Source organism: Phacochoerus africanus, chromosome 1 (genome assembly GCF_016906955.1).
Source record: "Phacochoerus africanus isolate WHEZ1 chromosome 1, ROS_Pafr_v1, whole genome shotgun sequence".
Taxonomy (NCBI): Eukaryota; Metazoa; Chordata; class Mammalia; order Artiodactyla; family Suidae; genus Phacochoerus; species Phacochoerus africanus.
Window position 1 is genome coordinate 106,562,003 of NC_062544.1, and position 20,092 is coordinate 106,582,094.

A 20,092-nucleotide genomic window follows, 5' to 3' on the forward strand; every position below is an offset into this window, starting at 1 on the left:
AAAGGGGGACCTTGTAGAAATTAAAACTTATACTTAGTCTTAAGTTTGAGTCTGTGCATGTTTCATCCTTCTTTATTCATCCAGACTCCAAATAGTCTTTCTGAAATGGAAACCTAGCCAGTGAAGAGACTTCTCATCTCTCCGCAGCTCATTTTCATCTTCTGACAGAGTATTAGTGGCAGAGCACATGGTGGAACTAGAGAGAACTTCAGGCAGAAATGTTGGCCTACGCAGAGAACCATTCGTGGTGATTGGTCTACCTTCCCCTGCCAACTCTAAGTCTCTCTTTCCAAGTCCCTCCAGCCTCTGTTGTCATCCCGCTGAGATGACCAGCATACAGCTGTCTCTGTTCCTAAAGAGGAAGTATGTCCTACACTGTGAGTTGCTGCTTGGGGACAGCACAGTTACCTGCTGTGTCCTTATACAGTCCACCTACAGCCTCCACATTTCCTCCCTAACAGTGGTTCACCAGGCAGGCACGTAGCTCTCCTAGAGGAAATATTCATCGTGGTATTTTTAGCATCCATATGAGAATTTGCAGGGCAAGTACAATTAACTTTGTTCTCCTCAGCACTCAAAGGGATTTGTATTTTCTTAGTGAATAAAACATAACGTCTCTCACAGTAAGACTTGTAGAGGTTCAGTTTTCAAAGTTATAAGTAAACCCCCAGGTCAGGCAATCTCTGAAAATAGTAAAAGATGGATATGTTGCCTTAAAATTTTTCCTTTTATGGCCACACCTGTGGCATATGGAAGTTCCCAGGATAGGGTCAAATTGGAGCAGCAGCTGCCAGCCTATGCTACAGCCACAGCAACGCTAGATCTGAGTTGCATCTGCAACTTACACCGCAGCTTGTGGCAACGCTGGATCCTTAACCCACTGAGCCACATGGGGAACTCCATGCAGTTAGGTTCTTAACCTGTTGTGCCATAGTGGGGAGTCCACCTTAAATTTTAAAGTCAATTGCAGTCAGTTTGCTGTAGGGAAATCCCGAAGTGAAGTTCCTTTAAGGTCTTATTTTTTAGAGGACTCCATGGTCTTTACTCATGTTCTGATAATGATCATCTTGGTCTGCTGGAGAGTACTGGGACAAAAATGTGTCAAGGGCTTTGGTTTTGACTATTCTGAATTAGCTGGCAAGAGAATTCAAGGGAAATGCCCCTGTCATAAGTGATCATGAATTCTGATCACTGGAAGAAAGTGGAGGCTTCACCTGGTGCAGAGTGAGTGACACAGACTGTGTGGCTAGTTGAGGGGCTTGGAAGACATGGCCTATGTGAGAGGAGCCTATGCTCAGATGACTGGTCTTTAGAAGAGGAAATCCACTCTGCTGCTGCCCAGAGTGAGAGGTAAGAGCCTGCATCCCATGAGGGACTTGTGATAGAATGGGCTGGGCAGAGTGCCAGGAGGGCTTCTCAGCAGGGGGAAGTTCTTAGATGCTGTAATGGTAGCATCTAGAGGTCAGGGAGAGGAGCTGATAGCCTGAAAGTAGTTGGCATCTGCTTGGAGACAGACCCTGGGCAGCTCCAGTCAGTGCTTGATGAACATGAGGCAGGAGAGCCTACCTTGGCAACACAGGAGCAGAGATCAAACCCATATCATAGCAGTGACAATGCTGGATCCTTAACCACTAGGCCTCCAAGGAACTCCCTGGATTTTCTTTAAAGGTTTTGGTAGAAGGTAGAGGCAGTATTCCTTGCCCCTGCCTTCTTTCCTCTCTGAATCAAAAGGCCTCCAATGGGGCTGTGCCAAGCCTGGGGCCAAGCATTTCTGCCTCTTGGAGACCCCGGCTCACCATTCACTATCTGTAGCCATTAAACTCCAGCTACACTGACTGAGTTGAGTTTTACTGTCTTCAGGACCCAGACTAGCCTGGGGAAGTTTGCATCTCTTCAGCCATACTAGAGTCCTGATGAGGACTCGGGGGTTAAAAAAAGTGTCGTGAGGTCTCAGGACAGACCTGTGCTTCTGGAGGCCTCTCATCTGTAATGTGAGACAAATAATCCTGTTTCTCAGCTGTAAGCCCCCAAAGAGGGAGCATTGAGACCACATGAGAACCAGGGGTGTGATTCCCTTTTTTGACTGGCCTAGAGATGAGTCAGCCTCCCAGAGGACCCATAGAGGATAGGGCTCTGGGATGGCACTGGGATTGCCAGTCTTAGGTTACCCAGGGCCTCCTGCAACTAAAATCTCTATCACCAGGCCAGATTCCCAGAGAAAGACCAAGAAGGATCCCACTGGCCTCAATTCCTCTGGCCCAATCATATTTTATTTTGAAGAAATAAAGGACCTCTATGAGCAATTATTCTATGGCACAGTCCTTAAGGTTTTAGGGCCTGAGCCACATTGCCTGGATTCAAGTTCTGCTCTGACACTTATACTTGGGTAACTAAATTAATTGACCTTTATAATTCAGCTCTTCATCTGAAAAACTGGTATACTGAGGACTCCTCTTAGGAGTGGTGAGGATCAAATTCTTAGAAGTAAGTATACATCAAAGTGTTTCAGGGACACTAGCCCCTGGGCTGCCTCCAGGAGGAGAATAATTGTCCCATAATTTTCATGGGGAAGGCTAGGCTTAATCACTAATGAGAGGCCCAGGGCTACTTGAACCAACAGGGTGGGAGAGGATCTTAGAAGCCAAGGCCATGACGTTTGTGCTGTGGGAGGGAACTGGGAAACCTGCTGGTTTGAATTAGGTCCCCACCCACCCCCTGCAGCTGGAGCCTATTAGTGCTGAGCTCAGAACAGAAGCAAGCCCCACTCCAACCCCACACCCAGAGACCTATGCTCCCCGATCCTGCAGGGCCCTGTGTCAGCACGTAGTAGATATGCTGAACTTCCCTGCAACCCAACCAACCCCAGGCCACAATGTCCCTTTCTGTTTTCTGGCAGTGTCAACTCTGTTCTCCCCCATCACAGCTGCACAACTCCATGCCCCCCTTGAGAAGGTTGGGCCTTGCACTACATGTGCATGCATGTGCTGCCCCAGTGCAGTTTGAGACTGTTCTTCCTCTCTGACATAGGATAGAAGTTTGGGGCTAGACGCTTAGGACAGTTGTGAGAAGACTCATGAGCTGGACTCTGGAGGCAGGGGCATGGCTTCACTGACCTTGCCAACACCCACCCCCAAGTGTCTGAGGATCATCCAGCCCTGCCCTTCATAAACTGGCTTGCCCCTGGGGCATGCGAGTATGGCCTGGGATCCCCTTCCCCAATAATGGCCCCACCCTAACCCCTCCAGAAAGCCTGCCTTGACCAACTCTGAAGGGAAGCTCCAGTGGCATGGTCTTCTCCAAGGCCAAGAGAATGATTCTGCCTGTCTCCATGTGGCCATGCCTACCTGACAAGAATCTGGATTCTGCTGCACCAAATCACCCCCTTGTTCCCTGCAGAAATTTCACTCTTTTCTCTCCTGGCTTTTGCAGGTACTATTCTCTCTGCCTGATGTACCCTTCCATGCCCTCTCCAACGCCCCCTGCCCCGTCCTCTTTTGCTTTCAGTAAACGTGACTCAACTTTCAGGCCTCAGCTCTAGGCAGCCCCATTTGAGCCTATCGGACTGAGCTCTTCAGTGTTTTCCTGACAGGTTTCATTGATTCAAGTGCCAGTAGCCTCTCTCAGAGCTGGCTCTGCCCTAGGTCTCCTCTAGTAGATGGGCCATGGGCAGAGAAGCAAGAAGGGAACAGCTGGGGTCTTCAGGAAGACTAAGCCCCCCCAATTCCCTCCCTTCTCACCCAGACTCTAGCCCCTCCTTTGGCTTGACCACTGCAACCAAGGCCAATCTCCCCCGACCTTGGTCACACTGGCCACACCCCCTGCCAAGCTTTGGCTAGGAAGTGGCCCCAGGAGTATCCGGTGTAGCCCTCTCTGCCAGGCTCTTTCCAGCCTGCCCTTTCCTTGGCTCATAATGCTGCTGTCTGGCTGTGTAATCTGTCCTGCTTTGACTTCACTGTCCTTATCCAGCCAAGGGGTATGCAATTCCTTACCACCTTCCAGGCCTGTGCAAGGATCCACTGAGACAAATGAAGTGAATTCAGATGGAGGAAGAAGCAGAAGGCAGCCCTGAGGTGATGGGCTGGTCAGGCAAGCAGGTCACTCCAGCCTGGCCTCAACCTGAGGCCTCCAGGAATTGAGCCAGCTGTCTCTGCAACAACCATGGCCCCAGAAGTATAGGATATCTGCAGTGGCCATCTCTGGGGTCATGTCCCCCATCTATGCCCATTCCTCTCTTCCCCTCTCTTTCCACCAAATACTCTCCTCACCCTCTATCTGGCTATGTGTTTTCCTCCCCTTTCTCTTTGCACTCTTTGGCCACCACAATCTTTGTCTGTGAGATGTTTGCTCCCTGGCCCTGGGATGGCCCTGTCTTAAGGGCCTCCCATCCTGGACCCAGGACTGACATCAGACTACAGGATGGCTCCTGCCTGGGCTCTTGGCCTCTTCTCCATTTCCTCTCCTGTCACCCAAACTAAATAACTCTGAACAGGCCCCAGAGTCCCTTCCCACTCTTGAGTAAGGTGGTATACCCAGGGGACACTGCTATAGCTGGGCATGGGTGGGTGTGTAAGCACGAATGCACATGAGGAAGGAGGGGTGAGGGATACTGTGTGGTAGTACCAGGATAGGGGCAATGTGAGAGAGACCAAAGATGAGGCAGCAGTCAGCTTGGAGTAGGGGCACAGAAAGGCATCTGAATGATGACATAGGCCACATGAGAGGCCCACAGAGGCCCCCTCTCCACAGTGGTGGCCCAGCCACCACCTGGATCCTGCCAGGCCCAGGGCCCTGTGGTCCCCACCCTGCTGCCTGCTTAGCCTGGCAGCGTTCCTCTGCAGCCTCCTGCCAGCACAGCCAGCCCCCTGCCCCCACTGGTGTCCATGCCAGAGCAGCATTCCGCAGGCCTGGCTGCATCTCCCCAGCAGAGACAGAGCAGGGAGGCCTCTCGGCAGCCATCAAGGCACAGGGCTTGGGGTACACGGTGGGCCTCTGGCCTTCACTCTGGTCTTGCCTTCTCAGGCACTAGCCCTGTCACCTTAAAGGATCTGCAGCTGTGGTCTAGTTCTTGCATCTCCTGCCCTGGGCGGCCCTGTGCAGCCAGAGGTGGTCACCGGGTAGGTATGGGTCGACCAGAACCAAATCCTGGAGGCACAGGACAAAATGAACTTTGAGCTGCCCTGGGGTGGGGGTGGGGTAAGGTGCCAGGCTATTTGGAGATCCTAGACTCACCCTCAGGTCAGAGCAGCCCAGGCCAGAGGGTGGGGGTGGTGACGTGGCTAGGATACTGGGTTCTGTTCCTCGTTCCTCGTTCCTCGGTGTGAGGTTGCGCAGGGGAGCAGGTGTAAAAGCTTTTTCTGCAGCTGGTTGAAGGGCGGGAGTGCCCAAGTTTCCCGATTTCAGGGCCGCCTCCTACTCCGACCCCGCCTCTGTGGCGCAGCTGGAGGGCACCGAGGTTAGACTCAGGGACGAACTTCCCAGCGGAAAGGGGTCTCAGCGCGGGAAAGTGAGGCCGGGTCCATCGGCTAGGATGGGAGAAACGGGGCCTGGCCAGGGCCCCTGGCAGCCCGAGGCGGGGCGGGCTGCAGCGGGACAGAGCGCACCACGCGTGTCCGCGGCCCCCGCCGGCGCGCAGGGCGGCCTGGCCCTTTAAGCGTCCAGACGGCGGCCCCAGCTGACGCACGGGCTCCAATCCGCGCCCCGCGCCCCCCGCCCGCCGCGCCCGAGGCTCTGGGGCCGCAGCTGCTCGGCGGCTGGACTCGCCGCGGCCCTGCGCCTCAGCCCGCCCGGCCGCGCCCCCGGGGGCCATGGTCGCGGGGGCCCTGCGCGGGGGGCGGCCCCCAGCGCGGCGCTTCATGGAGCGGCCCCGGCCCGGCCGCCGGGGGCAGCGCGATCCCGCGGGGCCCTGTGAGCCCCCAGCGCCGCGGCACCATGGTACGCAAGGCCTTGCCTGTCCCCCCGCTTATCCGCCCACCTGCCCCGCTCTGCCCTCCAGAGCGCACGGCTTTCCGGCTTGGGGTGGAGGGGCTGGAGAGATCTTCCCCCTCGCCGGGTCTCCCTGACCCCTTCTCTGGGTCCCTGTGGGCCGGGAATGCGGCCTTCGGCGGGGAGGGGGTTAAATTCCTGGGGTGGGGGCCCTGGCGCGAGAGGCTGAGGTCCTGCTAGGCACGGGCGGAGGGGGGCGCTTCCCTGAGCCCGGGACGGCGCTGCTCTCGGACTGGGTGGGGGGGGCGGGGGGAGGTCGGATTCCCGCCTGGGCCTTGGGCCACGTGGGCGCTGGAGCCGACCTGACTGGGGATTCGGGGCTCCTGGGCCAAGGTGGGGGTGGGGGGGGCGGGGGGCTGCGCCTGCAGCTCTGTCGAAATTCCTGTGTGACCTTGGGCCAGTCCTCCACCCTCTCTGGGCCTGTTTCTCCAGAAAGGACTGGTGTACTTGAATGCAGTGGAGGCTGGCATAGACTCCCTAAAAGGAGGAGCCTGGAAATCATGAGCCTGTGCCCCCTTGCTCAGTCTGGGCCCGCCCACTGCTGCCGGGAGATGGAAGGATTGACATGAGAGTAGGGGTTGCAGATGGACGCCCAGGTTTCATCCTGAGGCCTCCAGGGAGACACTGGAACAGGGTAGGGAACTGGTGGTATCATGACAATGAGGCAGGGGCCCTTTAGGAGTAGAAGGCTGTGACTCTGGTGAGCAGCCTCAGCAGGTGTCCCTGGCACCTGGCTTCCCCCAGCCTGGCTTGGGGGTAGGGTTTGAAGGCGTGAAGTGCCCTGGCAGTAGAAGTGCTTGACCACTCCCCTGGACTTGTATCTTAGCTGGGCTGGCCTGGGCTTAAGGGTGGGGTGTGTGGCTGCAGCTGGTATAGTCAGATGGGGAGGGGCATCTGCAGCTTCAGGGAATGGGCACTTCTGGCTGGAGAGTCAGACACAGCTGGTGGGCCCTGTGTGGGAGGTACTAGGTTAGAGGGTAACCAATCAGTGCCCTGCTGAAGGGCTGGCAGTTGTGGATTCAGGCAGCATCTATATGCCCGGCCAAGGAAGTCCAGTCAGGGTGCCTGGTTGTGAGGTTCTCAGGCCCCTCAAGGGCCAAGGATGGTGCTAGTTTGGCAGAAGGGATTGCCTTAGAAATAGAAACTTTGGGACAGCAATACCCCCCAGGCTAGCCCCTCTTCCTCTGCTGAGGCCAGAGGGGTCCTCACTGGATCCTGGGACCACAACTGCACACAGGAAATGTCAAGCACTACCCTTGCCCCATGGCAGACAGGCACTGGAGGACTCTTCGTTAAAGGGGAGCAGTGGAACAAAGCCCTGTGGCCTGTGGTGGGCACCCTACATTGACCAGCCCTTATTCCAAGCCACTTGCCTGCCACTGTCTGGCCCCTGGAGGCCCCGAGGGGCCCCTGTTGCAAATCCCAAGTTGCACCCTGACCCCTCACTGATGTGTAGGTGGCAGCAGCTCTGGGGAGGAGGGTGCAGGTCTCTGGAAGTGGTTATGGGGTCTGGGGAAGCACATCTGGTCCCTTGGTTGGGAGGGTCCCCAGATGCCTTGTCCTGCTTTTTAAGTCATTAAAGGCCAAGAAATACTTCCATGTGGAATGATGTCTTATCCAGCATGGATGGTATTAGTCCAGTGGAGTTAAAAGGACAGGGGCTCTGCTACTGCTCACTATGGGACTCTCCCATTTTGAGCCTCAGTTTCCCTGTCTGTGTAATAGGATTTGGTCCCAGAGATGAATCAGAATGAGTCAGAGGATGGAGATGGGAAGGGCTTGGCACCTTATCTGCATTAGATTGGCCAGGCCTGGATGGGCTAGCAGCCCTGAAGCAGAAGAGCAGATGGGTAGCTTCTTGGCTAGGGGGGAGGATGTGTGCAGAGAGAACTTAAGAGAGATAGTGGTAAGAGAGAAGGCATGAGGTTGGTGCTGCCCTAGGCTGAGGGTGTGGAGGGTAGAGCCCAGGGCAGGTCTAGCAGCAGGTTGCCCCTGGTGGCTCCCTGGAGCTCATCTGGAGGCCCAGGGCAGATCCTCCTTCAGGTGACTGAGAAGTCGAACACCCCTCAACCGCTACCCAGTCTGGAAAGACTAGCATGAAGGGAAGGTGTGGGCTGTGGATAGATAGGACTGGAGTTTCAAACCAGGGTTTCTAGGGAGGTGCCTGGGGTAAGGGAACTGATGGCTTTGCAGTGAGGCAAGGTACCCTCAAGTATAGGAAGCTCTGACTCTGCTGGACAGGGCCTGAGGAGGGCCAGAACCTGGAACCTGTGGGTTATCATTAATTGAACATCTACTGTGGGCTGGACCCATGGCAGAGGGCTGGGCAGCCTGTCTGTCTATGCTGCCTGCCTTTTAGGGAAGCTGCTGTGGTGGGACCAGGAATAAATAAGCCAGCCCTTATTCTAGGCAATTCACAGGTTCTAGATGTGGCCCAAGGGTCTAATGGTCTGATCCATCAGATTCCAGGGCCTCCCTGAGGCTCTAGAAGCCCCTAGTGGTGTGACCTCCAACATGAGGCCACCTCAGAGCCTCTGGGCATGGACTACACCTGATCTGGGGTCCGGGGCCCTAGAGGGCAAAGGGTTTGGGGCAGGCTTGGGTAATTCCTGTCTCCAGGCATGGTAGACAGGTACCACAGCTGTGTCCTTTGCTCCCACAAAACCTTTATGTGAGGGGGAGCCACTGGCTACCAGGCCTGAGGCCACAGGCAACAGCCTGGTCCAAGCTCTGGCCAAAGATGAAGGAGCTGGCTAGACCTCACTAACCTCCTTCAATAGGGCAACAGGACCAGGGTGGGGAGAATCTAGGCCTTGGCCCAGGATTTCTTCCCAAAAGTTTTTACCTCTGCATGGCCTCAGGCCCTGGCCTTGAGGCCTGCTGTGGGTGAGGTGAGGTTCCCTCAGGTGCTACCCCAGGGGTGTAGTGCCCAGAGGCAGATCAGTGAGCCAGTGAGCCTGACTTCTGCTCTTAAGGTGTCTGGGGTTGGGCAGGCTTGGTTTTATTTGTATGTGAGTGAGTATGGGGGACAAAATTCATGGAGCCTAGGACATGCTGAAAGGACACCTCTGGGGGATGCTTCTTGGGGGACAACCCGGTCCTGGTTTGCTGGGGTCAGCCCTGGTTTTAGCAACTCAGGAAAGTTCAGCATCTTGGGAAACCCCTAGGTTCCTGGTCCACCTGGACAATTGGTCACCCTTGTCCCTTTCTCTTCCCCTTTCCCCTTCCCTTCCCGGGATGACTTCTTCCATTTCCCAGTGGAAGAGCTGGAGGCTAAGAAAAGTTAACCACTGACCCAGGAATTGATCTGTGGCCTCAGAAAGTCACGACCAGAATTTGAGCTCTGAGGGACATTGAACTCGGGCTTGAATCCCAGTTTCCTCTTGTCCTTGCTTCGGCTTTGGCTCCTCTGTTATGGGGAGCCAGAAGTGATGGGGTGGACCACCTCCTGGATGGCTTTGACCTGACTCTGTGCCCTCTGCCCCTCAGTTGCTGGTTGAGAAGACGACGGACTCACCAGCGGCCGAGTTCTCGCTGGTGGAGGACGTGGCACTGCACTTTGCCTGCTTGATGGGCCGCCTGAACGAGCAGCGCCTCTTCCAGCCCGACCTGTGTGACGTGGATCTGGTGCTGGTGCCCCAGCGCAGTGTCTTCCCAGCACACAAGGGCGTGCTGGCCGCCTACAGCCAGTTCTTCCACTCGCTCTTCACCCAGAACAAGCAGCTGCAGCGTGTGGAGCTGTCCCTGGAGGCTCTGGCCCCCGGTGGTCTGCAGCAGATCCTCAACTTCATCTACACATCCAAGCTGCTGGTCAACGCAGCCAACGTCCACGAGGTGCTCAGTGCTGCCTCGCTGCTGCAGATGGCTGACATCGCTGCATCCTGCCAGGAGCTGCTGGACGCCCGCTCCCTTGGGCCCCCAGGCCCTGGTGCCGTGGCCCTCGCCCAGCCAGCCACCAGCTGCACTCCGGCCGCGCCGCCCTACTACTGCGACATCAAGCAGGAGGCGGATGCCCCAGGCCTGCCCAAGATCTATGCCCGTGAGGGCCCTGACCCCTACTCAGTGCGTGTTGAGGACGGAGCTGGGGCCACAGGTGGTACGGTGCCTGCCACCATTGGGCCAGCTCAGCCCTTCTTCAAGGAGGAGAAGGAGGGTGGCGTTGAGGAGGCTGGTGGGCCCCCAGCCAGCTTGTGCAAGCTGGAGGGTGGGGAGGAGCTAGAGGAAGAGCTTGGGGATTCTGGCACTTACAGTCGCCGGGAGCAGTCTCAGATCATCGTGGAGGTGAACCTCAACAACCAGACACTGCATGTGTCCACAGGGCCTGAGGGGAAGCCAGGCACTGCCACGGGCCCGGCCACCATGGTGCTGGGCCGGGAGGATGGGCTGCAGAGACACTCAGAGGATGAGGAGGATGATGAGGAAGAGGAGGAGGAAGAGGAGGAAGAGGAGGGTGGTGGCAGTGGAGGGGAGGAGGAAGAGGAGGAGGGTGGCAGTCAAGGAGAGGAGGACGACGATGAAGAGGAGGAAGGGCACAGCGAGCAGGAAGAGGAAGAGGAGGAGGAGGAGGAAGGGCACAGTGAGCAGGACCAGGAGAGCTCAGAGGAGGAAGAGGAGGAGGATGAGGAGGACGGGGAGGCGGGGGGCAGGCAGGGGCCTGGCCGCCGAAGCAGCCGGGTGGACCCACCTCCTCACAGTCGCATGGCAACTCGGTCTGCCCGGCGCCGGGGCCCCCCTGAGCCTGAGGAGGCCGAGCGGCGGGGTGGGAAGCGGCCAAAACCTCCTACAGGAGTGGTTCCTACGCCAGCCCGAGGGCCACAGGCCACTGATGGGCTGGGGGCCAAGGTGAAACTGGAGGAGAAGCAGCACCACCCATGCCAGAAGTGCCCACGAGTTTTCAACAACCGCTGGTACCTGGAGAAGCACATGAATGTGACCCACAGCCGCATGCAGATCTGTGACCAGTGCGGCAAGCGCTTCCTGCTGGAGAGTGAGCTGCTTTTGCACCGGCAGACAGACTGCGAGCGCAACATCCAGGTGGGCCTCTGGGAGAGCTCACAGGGCTGACAGGGCAGGACTGGGCGGAGGCCACACACAGCCATCTGGGCTGGGCAGGCTGGAACTGGGCTCTGGGCACCCAGTGTGCTGCTGCCTGCCTTGCCCACACAATGCAGAAACCAGGCTTAGTCCTTCAGATAAGAGGGACCAGCCTAGGCCCAAGAGTGAGCCAAGACAGCCAGACCCAGGTTCTCAGGGTGGTAAGAGCTCAGGGGATAACATCAGAGAGAGCTTCCTGGAGGAGGATAGGCTGGGCTTTGGCTCTTGGAGAGATGTTCAGATAGGATTAGAACAAACAGTACCCTTGTCCAGAGAGGCAGAGGGAGGTGTGGACTTGGGAGAATGAGAGAGGAGAGCTCATCTGAGCACATGAGGCTGGGGGACAGCCAGCTCTGAGGAGGGATGAATCAGTTTTAGTATATCCTTGGGCTGCGCAAGGCCAGCAGGACCACTGTGTGTAGATTTCACAGATTATGCACCACCCAAAAGCACAGATGAGGGGAGGAGGGGTTTGCCCAGAGGGGGGCGCCATTTCCCACTTGCTGCAAAGGCTGAATGGAGCAGGGGGCAGCCAGGCAGAAGGAAACCCCTGCATGCAGCTCTTTGGAGGTGCCAGCTGGCCTGGGCCTGGAGAAGAGGGCCTGGATGAGCAGTTTGGGAAGTGCAGGGGCTGCTGGGGCCTAGCTGGAAAGAGAGGCTGACTGCCAAGCCTTGGGCCAGCCTGAGTTTCAGCCAGCCTGGCCTTTCAGGATACAGGCAGCACAGGCCAGTCTGGTTTTTGCCTTTTCTGGCTGGGGCTGGGGGGCAGTAGGTAGGCGGGTGCTAATTGCCTGAACTAATTGTTAATTGCAGTGCCCTGTGGAGAAAGCATTACCTGGGGGTTACCTGGACTCCTGCCCCGCCCGTACACACACTCCCACGTGCCTGCCTGCTGGGTTGCCTTTTTTTGTTTTTTGTCTTTTTAGGGTCATACCCATGGCTTATGGAGGTTCCCAGGCTAGGGGTCCAATCAGAGCTGTAGCTGCCAGTGTACACTACAGCCACAGCATTTTTTTCAGATCCTAGCTGCATCTGTGACCTGCATCACAGCTCACAGCAGTGCCAGATCTTTAACCCTTGTCCTCATGGATGCTAGTTGCGTTCATTGACCGCTGAGCCATGACGGGAACTCCCCCGGGTTGCCCTTTGACTCTCCACCTGCACACACCTGAGCTTCCCTCCTGAAGGGGAAAGATGCTTGTACCTCTTCCACCCTGGGCACCTTTGACCTAGTTTTTACCCAAGCCCTGGCCTGCTATAGGGATGGACAGGACAAGGGCCCAGAAGAGGAGGGGAATGTGGCCAATGTTCCCACCACCCTCTATTGCCTGAGAGGCCCTAGTACCTCCTGCAGTCCCCCATAGCCAGCCCTTTGTAACCCACCTCCTTGGGGATCTCCATGGTGTCAGGGCATGGGTCCCAGCAGAGGGAGGCAGCAGAGATAAAGCCCCAGCTCTGCCAGGAAGTATTATGTGAGGGTCTCCTCCATGCACCATGTAGCCTCCTCACCCCCTGTGACCTTTCAGCTACTTATCTGTCTCCCCTCTATAGAAAGATACCTTGTTGAAATGAGCACAAAGAAGGGACTTCCTAGGAGAGGTAGCCCCTCACCCTGGTGAGTGCAGCATAAGGGAAAGCCCCAGACTGCAGCCCTAGGTCCGTGGGTAGGTTAGGTTTGTAGGTGTTTAGGGAGTTACCCAACTCTCAGAAAAGCACATCTGGCTGGCCCTTGGATTGTCAAGGCCTCTCCCTAGCACAGTCCAGGTGGGGAACTGAGGTCCAGCGAGGGGCAGCAACTTGTCCTAGGTCACATGGTCGTGACACAGGTTCTAAAGTCCTTTCACCCCACAGTGTGTGACATGCGGCAAAGCTTTTAAGAAGCTCTGGTCCCTCCATGAGCACAACAAGATTGTACATGGCTACGCAGAAAAGAAGTTCTCCTGTGAGATTTGTGAGAAGAAGTTCTACACCATGGCTCACGTGCGCAAGCACATGGTCGGTAAGTCTAGGCTAGTGAGGGATGGAGCCTGAGGTCTGAGCTGGGCCAGCTGCTAGGTGTGCTGGGACTCATTTCACATCTAAGGGCAATGCGAAGGAGTCAGAAGACCCCTCGTAGCTGAGAGGCCTGGGGAGGCTGGTCGCAGTGGCAAGATGTGTCCTGAACAGGCTCTTGGAACCAGGGTTACCACATACAGTTGGGCAGGTTGCACATGGCACAGGGCTTCTGGACAAGGTGGCAAGTGGGGACCAGACTCCAGCTGGCACACTGCTAACCAGGCTGTGCATCTTGGCATGGGGCTGTGTCCACCAGGGAAAGGAGCACCTTTTCCTAAATTACACAAAATGCCATATGGGCTAACACAGGCCCTGTCTTGGTTTGAGGACAGTTGTGCCTCGGACAGAGCTTCAGACTTCTCTGAATGTAACCCTCCCCCACCTGGACACAGTAAGGAGTCCCCCAGTTGTGCGTCGGGCCATTGGGCATGGCTGTCCTTCTCCTGTAGGGGGACCTGGCTGGGAATCTAGTGTCCAGGTGGCCCTCCCTTTGCTTGGGGCCTGGAGCTCAAGGGAAGGGTAGCCAAGGGGGGAAGTGGGCCCTGGCCAGGCTTTACCCCTTTTTTTACCAGACAGTGCAAGAGGCCTCCAGCATGGACTGACTGAGAGCTGGGACCCTAGGGTCTAGTTCTCTGCCAGAGCATGCTGAGTAACCAGGATGGTCCTTCCTGGGTTTGGATTCCCCAGCTCTGAACTCTGAGGGGGACAGTCCCTGTCTTCGATTGCTTCCTCCCAGATTTTCCTTGGAGTTTGTTCTGAGGGAGCACAGGTAACTCCCTCTAGATGGCATGGGACCCTCGGCTGAGGCCTTTATAGGCACCATCCTCTGTAGAGCCCAGCCATCCTGGAGTCTCAAGACGCTCTAGCCTCTTTTTATAGAAGAGGATGCTGAGGCACATAGTGGCTTAGTCAGGATTTGAGCCAAGGCCAGTCTGACTTGGAATCCTCCAATCATTCCCCAAAACTTTGGGAGTGCGTTGGCCTTGGCTGTTCCCTTGGCCAGAGGCGAAAGAACCATGAGGACCTTCATGCTTGTGTGAGCAGGCAGAGACACCTAGCCTGGAGGGAAAGGGCTTTGCCTGGGGGGTCAGAGGCTATGGGGCAGGCTCCAGGGTACCTCAGGAGGTGGGATCTAGGCTCAATGTGGGGGGGTGTGTTCAGGCATGGGTCCCCTGGGAGGAGCCAGACGGGTACCCCCGAGATGTCATGGCCATGGTGCCTGCCCTGTAGCCCACACCAAGGATATGCCCTTCACCTGCGAGACCTGCGGGAAGTCCTTCAAACGCAGCATGTCTCTCAAGGTGCACTCACTGCAGCACTCCGGGGAGAAGCCGTTCAGATGTGAGGTGAGCTCCCTTCTCCTGCCCCAGGTGCCACCCTGGACAGGGCAGGGATCAGGGGCAGCAGCTGCTTAAAACCCAGGTGGGTAGGGAGACCGGAGTACAAGATGCAGGAAGAGAGGGGCCCCTCCTGATGTCTCTGGTCCCTGCCTCCCACTCCACCCTTACCTATTGCCCACCTGCACCCCCGCAACCCCTAATCCAACCCCCGAACATTCAGGGTGGGAAGTCTGCATGGGCTGGAACTAGGGGGCAGGCCTTCTGGGGAGGTGGAGAGGGGAGCATCTTAGGCAGAGAGATCAGAGATGGAGTGCAGGTGGGGACAAGGAGGAAAGATGGAGGACCTTAAGCATGAGGGCTCCCTCCACTCTGGCCTTTTCCACTTCTTGATCCCCATTCCTGCCTGGGCCCGGTGTGCCCACGGTCTCTATTCCTGTGCCCGTGCACTGCCCCACCCCAGGAGCACCTCGGCTGGCCTTTGCATCCACACCTCCTTGCCCAGGATCCCCTCCCCATGTGCGTCCTTTCTGGGGTCCTGCCATCTCCGCCAGCATTTCCCTTTCTGAAGGGTATTCCCCCCGCTCTGCCCCGAGCCTCACCCCACACCCCACCCTCAGAACTGCAATGAGCGCTTCCAGTACAAGTACCAGCTGCGGTCACACATGAGCATCCACATCGGCCACAAGCAGTTCATGTGCCAGTGGTGCGGCAAGGACTTCAACATGAAGCAGTACTTTGATGAGCACATGAAGACCCACACAGGTAGGGCTGCCCCATGGGGAGGAGCTCCATGCCAGGCCGGCCCCCTTCTCCTCTAGGAGGCTCAGTGCTGGCCTCCCTGCCTCCCAGAGTCGGGTGAGGCTGGTACAGAATGGCCCACGGTGGGGAGGATCCAAGAGTATCAGGGCCAGCCCCGCTGTGGTTCCGTGGGCGCAGGGAGGCTGGCCCAGGGCTGGGGCATGGCGGCCCCCTAACAACTCCCTGCTGCACATGACCGCCCACCCCGCAGGAGAGAAGCCGTACATCTGCGAAATCTGCGGCAAGAGCTTCACCAGCCGACCCAACATGAAGCGGCACCGACGCACGCACACCGGGGAGAAGCCCTACCCCTGCGACGTGTGTGGCCAGCGCTTCCGCTTCTCCAACATGCTCAAGGCGCACAAGGAGAAGTGCTTCCGCGTCAGCCACCCCCTGGCCAGCGATGGCACCCCTGCGGCCCCGGGGCTGCCTCCCACTCAGCCCCAGGCTCTGCCCCTGCTGCCAGGGCTGCCCCAGACCCTCCCGCCCCCACCCCACCTGCCGCCCCCGCCCCCGCTTTTCCCTACTGCTGCCAGCCCCGGGGGGAGGCTGAATGCCAGCAATTAACTGCCTGCCTGCTGCACGGGCAGGGCCGGAGCCCTGTGCCCACCCCTCCGTGTCGAGGGGGCAACAACACCTCCAGAGGTGGTTGGACACGCTCTGCGGGAGCCCCCTGACCCTGGGGGGCGTGCAGGCTGGCAGCCCCCAGAACTGGCAGAGGACACCTCACTCCCAAGTGCCCCCTTTCAGTGACTCTTTGAAGCCTTTACTTTTTTTTTTTTTTTTTTGAAATGAAGGAAAAAGAAAAGAGGAAACTATTGGCATCACCCCCCTCCAGGTGATGGGGGTGCTGGAGGCTGCAGGTACAACGGGAAGAGGCCTGGGGAGCAGGTGTGACTGGTCACTCTGCTAAGGCCTGAGCCAGAGTGGGATGACCAGGCCCAGCCCAAGTCAACTTCAGCTGCTCATCCCCACCTCTCCCATGCCCCCTAACTTGCCCCTCATCCCAGAGGGTTTGGGGAGAAGTTGGGGTGCCAGCGGCCCCTTTTGAAGGAGTTGTGGACCCAGTATGAGTGCTGCCAGATATTGATCAAGGACTTGAGCCTGAATGCCAGGAATGCATTGGGCAGGCACAGCGAGGTGTGAAGACCACAGATGCAGCTGTGCACTGTGGGGAGTGAGGCGGGCAGGGGCTGGACCCCAGGCGTTTGCTTTTCCCACTCACCACCCCGCTGGCAGGCACAGGGATCCTCGACCTGCACCAGGCTGCACTGAAGGCTGGGTCCTGAAGAAAATGTCCCCAGAAACTGCTGGGCCTCAGGGTGTGTGAGTCAGGCCCCGGGTGGGCAGACGGGCTAGCTCCCACAGCACCAGCTCCCAGGGCTGTAGCTCAGGAGCCCCAGCAAATAGGTGGACCCTAAGGGCAGGACCCTAAAGAGGAGGCTTGGGCAAATGTTTTAAGGTTTCAAGGTGCTATCAGTGGGGCAGGAGGCGGGGTAGCTGTTCACAGACCGCCCAATCCCTCAACAGCTGTCCTTGCCATATCTCCCACACCAGAGATGTCTGTGTCCGTCTCTGCTCCCTGAAGGCAGCACAGGCCTCATCTGCTCTCTGGGCCTGGCCACAACCCACCCCTGGCTGGTGTCCACTTTCCTTGTCTCTCCTGGGCCTCTGTGCTCATGGTTAGGGCAAGGAGCCCACATGATCAGGCCCTGGGGGGCAGAGTCAGAGGTACTGGGGGAACGCCAGCCTGTGCCCAACGCTTGCCCCCACAAGGCCAGCACTAACAGGACAGCCTTTTTTGTTGTCATTTAACATCTTTATTCCTGCCTTTAAAATGGGGAGGAAGGTTCCATAAGCTACATGTTCCCTAGTTAAGCTCTTTCCTATTGTGTTTATACAGTTTGTTTGTTATACTCTTTGCACCTTAAACCCCCACAACTACCCCCACAACCACCACCTTCCCAACATGGCTGGAGTGGGAAGAGGCCTGAGCCCAGTGGGGGCCTGGGGCGGGGGGAACTGGCCTCATCAGCCCAAGGGCTGAGGGGGTTGGAATGCCTCTGACCTCCTTGTGAGGCCCAGGGTGCTGGGGCAGGGGACAGGGGACATTTTAATCATCAATAAACGAAGCACTTTATTCTGTACAGATGTGGGCAGGCCCAAGGAGCCCGAGTGATTTGAGAATTTAGAATCCAAGCCACACAACCCAGATTGTTCTCTGGGCCCTGAGGGGGCAATGCCCTGGCCTGGTTGAGTTTGGGGCTACAGCAGGAACAGTGCAAGCCAGAGCCTATGGACGCACCCTCCTGCGTCCTCTGGGGAGAAAAAGTGGGCTCTTCCCCAAGAGAGGAAAGCTCCCTGTCTGGCTCCCAGCCCTGCGGCTCCCTTACCCCAAGGCTGGGGGTTCCGGCCTCTTCTGGGTTCAGGGCTGTACCTCTCAGGCTCCTGCTTTGCGGTAGCTCTTTCCCTTTCCTGCACCCCTTGATTGCTGGGCTTCCATGACGTCCTCAGGGTCTCCCCTCCCTGTTTCCCCCTCTCCCTTGCTATTTCTAACCTCTGGTCCCAGTGCCTGGCAGCTCTTCAGAGCTGGCCCCTGTTTTCCTAAGAAAGGTTTGATCTTCCCAAACTGTAGGCTGTAGGCTGGGACTCCCATGGGTTTCCCACCCCCTGTCACTGACACCAGGGTCTCCTTTAGGGGCTGGTGGCCCTGTCAACCTGCTAGTCTGACCACAACCACAGTGAGCCTGGGAGGGCCTGGCCAGGCTGGGCTGCTGGTCCCTGAGGCTGGACTTTTGATAAGCAGAGGCTAGAAATGGGTGTGGCGGAGTTGGTGGGAGACCCGGTCCCAGGGCTTGGGTCTCCTGTTTTTGTGCACTTCCCCTCTGAAGGCATAAGAGGAGTCCAGACAGCAGGCTGGTCACTGGTCAAATGGTCGTTGTAGGTGGGCACAGCTAACCCCTTTCCTGGGAGGCCCCTGTCCCAGTGGGTACAAGTGTCCTGTGTCCCTGGTGCTAAATGCTCTCTTCCCCTTGGGCCAGTGTTGGCGAGAGCTCTTTTCTAGCCAGACCACAAGAGTCTGAAGCAATAATGGAACCTCAGCAGTGCCAGTATGGATAGGGGTTCTTGTTTTACCAGCTTTTGCATTACCTTTTTAATTTTTAAAACTAACTAACAAGCACCTGGATAATGGAGTAAGGGGACTGGGGCATCATACCCAATTCCCGGGGGTAGTGGTGGGGAGGGGACTTGGGGTCATCACCTCCCACTGGAGATCTGCCCAGGGGTCCCTCTGTCCAGCTGGACTTCTCAGCCATTTGGCCAAGACCTCAAGTTTGGAACCTGGGCCTGCCCCCTCCCAACTCCCCTTGCACTCCCTGGTCTTGGGCCAACTGGGGGTGAATGGCTAGAAAGATGAGGTGGGCCTTAAGCCCCTTGGCCACAGTTCTGGGAACCGGGGCTGGGGGGCAGGGCCTGAGCCACTGACCCTGATGCATGCCACCATGGCCGCCACAGCATGGGCTCAGCAGTGGCAGAACGGCTGTGCCCAGGCATGTGGACCCTTAATGTCTGGTCCTATGTGGCCACCCCACAGCCCCAGAGTGCGTGGGGGACAGCAGGAGGGCGAGGAGAAGAGCGAAGGGGAATAAAGACAGTACAACTGTCCCTTGGCCCAGCCTCTTCTTTACATGTTGCCATCCTGATGATTGGCTGAAAAGACTTGCACCAGAGCAAGGGCAGCGTGGAACCCAACCCTTTGGCGGCAGACCGCATGGACATCTGGGCCCTGAGCATCTGCAGACCCCATCTTCCTCCCTTGAGGGCAGCCTGGGCTCCTGGGGTACAGCCAGTCAGGAGCTGAGTTCTAAAGGAGCCAGATGTCAGTGCCCAGGAGGACATCTCAGATGGAAAACAGGTAGCAGCCTCCAAGGGAGGAGCGGCTCTCCCCAGGGACCCCTGAGAGTTATTTCACTGGAGCACTGACTGCTGGATAGAACTCTAGGCTGTGGGGACGGGGTGAATGAGGTTCCATGTATGTGGCATGTGGTCCTGGATACCTGGAGAGGGGACTGGTGGGTGGATTCACTGGCCAGAGAGGAGATGGGGGGCCCCAGAATATGGACATCGCTTTCCACACAGCCCCACTCCTCTGAAGGGAAGAGGGGCTCACCTCAAAAGGAAGCTCACTGACAGGCCTGTGGGCGTGGCTGCTCCCCCAGTGTCATGTAGGGATTTCTCTTCTCTCTCTTCCCACTCTTCTACCCCTCTGCCTGTGTGCTGCCTCTCCTCGCATCTTCTTCCCTTTAGCCCCTCCTGCCTCCCTCATTCTCACAGTATTTCTATCTTCACTCTCCAGAGAGTCTTGGGCACGTGTCAAATCAGGGAGTGACAGAGGGACTGGGAGGCAGAGGCCACTGGGTGGCTGGTGGGCACCACTGCTAAACCACCTACTCTTCCCCCAGTTTTGCTTTCTGGGACCAAACAGCTCACTAACACCTGATGTCTCGGAGCCCAGGTCAGAGCAGCGCCAGCCTGCTGGAGAAAGCTGGGCTTTTGTTTCTTTTAAAGCACAATGGGTGTCAGTGAGATGGAGGAAGGGAGACAGCCCTGGCTTAGCAGTACCCTTGCGGCTGCCCCCCGGTGATGTGACTTTCTAGAGCTGTGACTGGTGAACAAGTCAGAAGCTGTGTTCTGCTTCAGTAACATACTACCTCCAAACCTCAGAGGCTTCAGCCACTCTCCATGTGGTGACTCAGAATTCCAGGCTGCTTTGATCTCCTGGCACCTCTCTATTGACAGAGATTCTCTCAGTGACTGCAGCT

The 20,092-nt window shown here is 57.3% G+C and overlaps 1 protein-coding gene across 2 annotated transcripts; it reads left to right on the forward strand.

Annotated features, from left to right (window-relative positions):
* The first annotated feature begins 4,925 nt into the window (after positions 1–4,925).
* Positions 4,926–18,935, forward strand: ZBTB47 (zinc finger and BTB domain containing 47). 2 transcript variants are annotated; one of them, XM_047771069.1, is made up of 6 exons: positions 4,926–5,114; positions 9,472–11,016; positions 12,928–13,075; positions 14,362–14,477; positions 15,089–15,233; positions 15,481–18,935. In XM_047771069.1, the coding sequence occupies exons 2-6, from the start codon at positions 9,553–9,555 to the stop codon at positions 15,834–15,836; spliced, it is 2,229 nt and encodes a 742-aa protein (XP_047627025.1). In that variant the 5' UTR covers positions 4,926–5,114; positions 9,472–9,552; the 3' UTR covers positions 15,837–18,935. The 2 variants fall into 2 exon arrangements, with proteins under 2 accessions (XP_047627025.1, XP_047627034.1); XM_047771078.1 differs by lacking the exon at positions 4,926–5,114 and adding an exon at positions 5,778–5,931.
* The last annotated feature ends 1,157 nt before the right edge of the window (positions 18,936–20,092 follow it).

Bases quoted from the DNA above. Each gene is read 5' to 3' on its own strand.
- ZBTB47 (XM_047771078.1), top strand. The intron at 11,017-12,927 runs GTGGGCCTCTGG...TTCACCCCACAG, and splicing joins ACTGCGAGCGCAACATCCAG to TGTGTGACATGCGGCAAAGC. The intron at 15,234-15,480 runs GTAGGGCTGCCC...CCCACCCCGCAG, and splicing joins GCACATGAAGACCCACACAG to GAGAGAAGCCGTACATCTGC.